Below are 6,839 nucleotides of genomic sequence, written 5' to 3'. Positions count from 1 at the left end.
ACTACTTCCAAAAGCCATTCATCAAAATGAATTATTTACTGCAGGCCAAGTTCCTCATCTTGAAAACCTTGTTCATATTTGTACACCCAATTGTCATTTTAAACATCTGGCTACCCCCCCCCCCGACCTTTACAGTGAGTCCCACTTTCAGTCCTTGCTCACTGGGAGCTTCCATTCGGAGTTGCTAGTTTATCAGTATAACTAAGACTGCAGTCATCTTTCTCAGTGACTGGACCTCACCTTTTTTTTTTTTTTAATTTTTATGAGTTTTTAATCAATGACTTGCTGAGTCATCAGGATTCAGTCACCGTTGTCTTCAACTCTTTTCTTGCTAGGGAACCTTAGTGACTCTCTCCTTGGAAGACTCTCCTTCTTTATAATCTGTTTTTAAATCTTCATATGTCACCTCTATGTTCCTCATATATCTTTTCCCTTTTGCAAGAAGTGTCCTGACAAAATGGCAAGTCCCGCACTCTGCCTATTTCAAACCCTTTTATGGATCTCTATGGCCTGAAGAAAAGGGTTTTTTTGTTTTTGTTTTTTGTTTGTTTGTTTTTCAAGACAGAGTTTTTCCATCTTAGGCTTGGCTTTACTGGACTTGCTTTGTAGACCAGGCTGGCCTCAAATCCACAGTGATCCACCTGCCTCTGTCTCTGGGATTCAAGGCGTGTGCCACCATGCCTGGCTGAAGAAAGGTTTTTATCTTTCATCTGAAAACTGAAGGTCAATATCAAATGCCAGTCTTTTTTCTACTTAGTTTTAAGATAAACTCTCCATTCTACCCATGAAAACCCATCTTCCCGTGAATCCAAATTCCTTATGTCTGTTACCTCATTTCTTCTTCTCTCCCATAGCGGCCTCTTCTTCCTCTCTCCCTGACATTGTTTCTTCAAACCAAAATCCTCTTGTCCCACTCTAGCTCAGTGTTTTCTTTCTTCCTCTCCTTGAGTTATTCTATCTGCTCTATTTGTTTAATAACTATTAATTGATTTTCTTGAATTGTTGCATAAACTTGTAGACGTTTCCTTTTTAACCAGATATTAATTGGCACAAAAACAACTTATTTCTCATAATGTGGTCTTTCTTTTCTCTTTATTGTTACACACCCACGGCATGCACAATGGTTGCTTAAAATGCTTCATTTTGGTATTATTAAAATAAAAGGTTGTGCCTTACATACAGAATGCTTGTCATGTCATTTCTAGTACTGTGGATGCTAAAGGCATTGGTAAAATTGCCAAATTTTTATCAGAAATTCTGCCCTGATCTTTGCATTATATTGTATTTCACAGATATTCCTTCTTCCTCCCACTATTTTTGCTTTTTGAATGGTAATAGATTTTCTTTTTATAAGATATAACATTGCCAGGGACCAAACGGCCTGAGGCCGACCCTCACCCATTCAGCATTTGCAGCAAACATCCTGCTGGGCCACTCATTAGGCATGCAAGGCATCCGGCTTAGTCCTGAGAAGAGAGCGATCCTGAGATAACCACAGAGACATCCTGCTTTGTCTCACCTGGAAGACCCCTCCCCTTGCAAATGTTCCCGGGGCTCAACCCCAGAAGATTTTGTACTTTTCCACTACTCTCCTTGCGTACCCCCGCCCTCCCTAAAGCAGGTTTTAAAAAGCCTGCCATTACCTTCAATAAACGGCTCTTGACAAGCAACTGTTCGCTTGAGCTCTGCGTCTCTCTCGCCCATATCTTTAAATACAGGTTGCGACCCCCCTCGGCCCCCCAATAACTGACCAGCTGGACTGGTTGGTGGACTAGTTACATGGATTAGTTATAACATCACACTCTAATGAAAGTTCTTTTTCTTATAAGCCATTCTTACCTTCATGATTCTTAATGCCATCTTGAATCCAAGCAGTTCTGTGCTTTGGAAGTTCAAAGAAAAAGTAATCACCAGAGTCCAGTGTATTATAACAGAAGACATTGTAGTATCTGTCTTTCATTTTATTGAAAAGAAATCATTTCTATTCTAACACAAACAATGTATATTTTACACCATAAAGCAAGATATAATTTACATATTACATTTCTTATGAGATCTTTATTACCATATGTCAGTCTCTTTTTTTGTAATTAGGTCGTTACTTCTGGTTTAATTTAACCTGCCAAGTACTCTACTAATTGGCCTCTTGTTTGGGAAGGGCTTGTGGACAATGATAGTTCTAATGCCTTCATCTGCATATATTGGTGGAGAGCAATAGGTGTGGGCCTTGAGTCTGGCACTGAGACATTCCTCTGACAATTGACTTACAAGCTGCAAATCTAATCCTCCAAATCACTTGTTAAACTTATGTTCCTTTTTAAAGTGGATCATAAATGACCACGATTGAGTGCTAGTGTTTCTGGTGTATTTCCTGACAAGTGCTCAGCTAAAGATGTTGTGGTATGGGTCCACCAGCAACAGGCATTCCTATGACTAACTTCCATGGGTTATTCCATGAAATTCTGAGAAACTGCTTATATAAAACATCAGACAAGCCCTCCCACTTCCTCCTTTGAGTTTATGAGATCAAGCTTTTTCGATGTCCACAGGAAATGGATGTCAGGATGAAGGTTTCCGATGACTTCAAACAACTTTCTTATACGACTCTCTTCCAAGATTCTTCCCTCCTTAGAAAAACCTTTTCCTTTATAATTTCTGTTCCTTGCCTATAATCAAAATCTTTTAGCTATTCTCTGCAAACTCTAAATTACCAAAGTTTACTAGTCTCTTGGACTTGTACTCACTTACAAATCAAAGACAGGTTTTACAATAAGGATGTTCTGTTCCTTTGAAACTTGATAGTAAACAGCAATCAACGAGACAAATACATGAGTGGAAAGACTCCTTAAAACCAAGTGATGTGTGTTAAGCCAGAACATATAAGCTATTCTGAAAGAAATGTTTTAATAGTAGTTACTGAGAAGGAATCACTTTAGGAGATCAAAGGACACAAGATGGCCTTATTATTATTATTAAACAAAGTACAAAACCACTTGAAATATATTTTCAGATCGGTGGCTGTTAGACTGAAAAAAAATCGCCATTAACTCAACCAGATATGCCAAGCAAAATACAAATGTGTGCTAAAAGTGCATCTTATACCCCAAGTACTTTGCCTGTCGCTCATATTACAAAGTTGACATATTTGGCCAAAATCAATCTGAAGCTTTTTATTCACTGAGAACTATGGTAATGAAAATCAAGCTGTTGATGAGGATATAAGTTAAGAATATCTCTATACTTTGTGCCTTAAATTATTCTTTGGTCAAATGATGTGATTGTTGAGATATCTGAAAATATAAACCTATTTATCATTTCCAAATACGAGGTTATATGTATGTACAGCCAGATACCATTTCCTTGCTAGAAATCGAAGCTTTCAGATACCTCAGATACGTTGTTAGTCCATGAACATTGTATGCTCTTAAAGTCCCTTTCCTCTCACAGCTACAAAGTGCTGGAAAAACAAAGAATGATGGAAAGAAGGAAGGAGAGGAGGAAGGAAGGAAGGAAAGAAGGAAGGAAGGAAGGAAGGACAAGCAAGCAAATGGACATAGCCTCACAACATCCCTGTGAGGTAGGTAAGAACTCTTAAACCTATTTTACAAACAGGTAAACTAGACACAGTATGGTAACATGGTTTGGTCAAGTCCACCAGGAAAATTGCCAAAGCATAGCTGGGAACAAAGAGAAACAAAGAAATACCAGCTATGCCTCCCACCCTAGATACTAAACCTCATTTCAAAACCACTAAAATATACAAGTATAATTGTTCTCTTTTTCTGAAATTTAGAGAAACCTTTAATCACTTCACTTAAATATGTTATTGTCTTTCATACTCTGGTGGAGTGGAGAAAGAGCAATGGCTACGCACCACCCCCCACACAGACTTCTGTATGTTTCCTGTGATAGATCAGATGACACAGACTTTGTACTTGACCTCAAGCTTCAAACTCAAGGTCATTTTTATAGTATCAAGTAATTCTTAATTTTATTAGAGCCCTAATGTGAAAATGAAAGCTGTTCTCAAACAGCAGCCTGGCTAATTGCTCCCCGACCTTAATGAGAATTTTGTATAGAGTATGAAAAACAGCAAGATGCCACATTAATGTATCATTACTGTGTAGGTAAGGACAGTGGTGATGATGTAAAGTTTGCTTTTATATAGTGTTTGGGAAACTGCAAACTCAAGCTTTGAATACTTTATATTTAATATATAAAAATATATATGTGGAGTGTGTATCTGGCCATCCCTTAAGGCACTAAAGAGATATAGGCTATGCCTTTCACAATTCAATATTTGTTTCCTACAAAAAATATTCTCTCCATTTTTAAAGCCAAAATTGTTTCTTCTTCCAAAGAATGCATGACAGCAGCTGTTCAAAAACAACAAATATCTTTAACTTAGGATGGTTTATTGTTTGAATCAGGTGAGGAGTGGTGTTGATGGTGACACTATAATCTAGATTTTAGAGCTTAGAGTTCACCAGGCATGGACAACCACACCGATCAGACAGGTCAGTGACCAGAACATGTGTGCATTTCTTTTTCCTGTAGCCGATAGAAAAACCTTACCATGACCAAAAGACATGAACACAATAATACAGATTCTTCAGAAAGACTTTGGATTTTCAAAATCCCCTAGAGAGACTTGGAAGGAGAGAGAGTAAGGCACTGAGGTCAAACAGGTTACCGAGAAGGGATCTTTCACATATATACATATATAAAAACATATATGTATATGTGTTTCTTTGGCTGCTTCAGATTTTTTTTTTTTATTCTCACACAATTATAGGAATGGGTGGGCTGAGCCTAACTGAAGAAACCTGGAGTATACTTAGCAAAGCATGGACAGAAGGAAAATAAAATAAACACATATAGAAGCAACTGGTGATGGTTTCCGAGAGGAAGAAGAAACAATTGTTAACTAATTTTCACTTTGTTCCTCTCCTGCTTTTCTCCGCCATGGTCCCAATATTTTAGTTCTGGCTTTGTTTGATTTTGCTCTTATTTTTTTTTTCCAGCGGATGAAGAAATGACAGAACAGGATAGGTGTCTTATGGTTTTTGATTTCTTCTTAGGCCTGTTTAATTATTTTTTTTCCTCAGTTGACTGTTGGCACTTGGTTCCTCTGTAAACTATATTCCTTGGCCTTCAGTCTCAGGTTGGCAATGCTGTTGGCCATGTTGATACCCTGTGCAGGGCTATTGTTGGCACATGTGGCAGAATAAGTAGCCATGGCGCTGTAGGGACAAAGGAGAGAGCAGGGAGAATATCAGGCATTAGTTTCACAAAGCTGCAAGTCCGTGCCCTGGGTAATATACTCTCAGGACAGGGGCAGGCAGGACAGTGGGGTGAAGAGAGGACCTCTGAGGTCTTGTATGGCCCCAGGTTTCAATTAGTCTAAGGTCCTTGGAAAAGGGTGGCCATCTTTTTATAGGGCATCATGAAGCAGAGGACATCGAGACAGGGGAGGAAGAGGTATTTGCTGTGTTGGACACAGTGCGTAATGGTTTATTTCTGAGGTACGAGGAGACTGCTCAAGTCCAATAGCAGGAGTTCCGTTAGCTGGCTAGAACAGAGCCTAATCCTTTCCACCTGTACCAGAGAGCCTGCGGAACCAGGGAAGAAGAGCAGCAAGCATGTGACAGTGGATGGAAAGAATTTTGCTACTTCATTCTAGGTAACTGACCTGAATTCCAATGCATTTTAGAGAATCAAAAATACCATAAGAAGTGATGTGTTTGGAGAATCCCTTAAACAACCCAACATACTCCTCTGGCATGATTCCTTGAATGAGAGTAACAAGCATTGTCAGCCCAAGACTTTCCTGTCAATGGGTCTTGAGTTTTATAACTTCTCAAAAGTGTTTGACTAGCACACACCACCATTAGGGTGAGTTACTCTGGAAGTATCTAAAACATCCAAATAAACTTCCCAAGTTACAGTTTTACCATTCTTGACTTCAGATGCAACTGCTTCTCACTGTCTATAGTGTTGAGAGAAACATGGAGCTGGTTTTAATTGTCATAAACTGTCACTAAGACCTAGGCAAGGATTCATCATTAGTGGGTTTCTATTCGTTGCTTCCATGAGTCTCTTTTAAAGGGGTAGAAGACGGTGTGTAGATGTGGATGCAAATCATCTCTTACTCTATGTGAAATGGTTAAAATGAGATCTTCTGAACTAAATAAAATGTCTTTAGCTGTTTCTAAGATTAGTAAAATTCCTTTCAACAGAGAGCTGGGAGGGGACTTAGAAATGGACTGACATATGCTTTGCTGCTGCCTGCATTCCAGTGGAATTTTGTCAGCCACACAGGAGTCTGTGGTTCTGAGATTGGATGACAAGATCAGAAAGAAGGAGAACTTAAAGCTAGAGGGAAGAGATCGTGGCTATTTATCTGGGACAGCACAGAGTCAAGATCAGAGGTAAGACTCACGGTAGCCTAGTTCTGCTCCAATTCTAGCACTTACTGAGGGAAAAAAAATCGAGTTAAAGAAATATACTGTTTCAGATCACTTAGTCCTTCTATGAGACAAAACTTTTAAAAGCTTTCTGGCATGGATATAAGTGACTATGAGAACAAAGTCTACATCACAGTGGAAGAAAAAGACTCAGGTTCACAAAGAACTCAACATTTTTTTTCTAGCTTTAACTCTTCCCAATCATTTCTGGGTAGGTGGTCTTAAGGGTCTCACCCCAGACATGCCTGGCTTCTCCTGTAACACCCTGTGCTTTTGCTTTACTCACTTATTTCACTTTTAGTGACTAACTAGCTTCACAGGTCACCACATCTGCTTTCTTCACCGCTGTGTCTTCAGGTAGACCCGACACCG

General features: G+C 39.1%; 1 protein-coding gene across 2 annotated transcripts in view; it reads right to left on the bottom strand.

The window, feature by feature from the left end:
* Window positions 1-1,916: 1,916 nt before the first annotated feature.
* PRRX1 (paired related homeobox 1) overlaps window positions 1,917-6,839 on the bottom strand; it is a 66,078-nt gene continuing 61,155 nt past the window's right edge. Inside the window, exon 4 of one of the 2 annotated variants that reach the window (XM_084788983.1) lies at window positions 1,917-5,243. In XM_084788983.1, the coding sequence (XP_084645109.1) occupies window positions 5,105-5,243 (139 nt within the window). In that variant the 3' untranslated portion in view covers window positions 1,917-5,104. The remainder of the gene's footprint in view (window positions 5,244-6,839) is intronic. The other variant, XM_084788984.1, reaches the window with a different exon arrangement.

The sequence above is a fragment of the Acomys minous genome (genome assembly GCF_964271855.1).
Source record: "Acomys minous genome assembly, chromosome: 1".
Classification (NCBI taxonomy): Eukaryota; Metazoa; Chordata; class Mammalia; order Rodentia; family Muridae; genus Acomys; species Acomys minous.
Note: the sequence above shows the minus strand (reverse complement) of the source record. Positions and strands in the feature narration are given on the sequence as shown.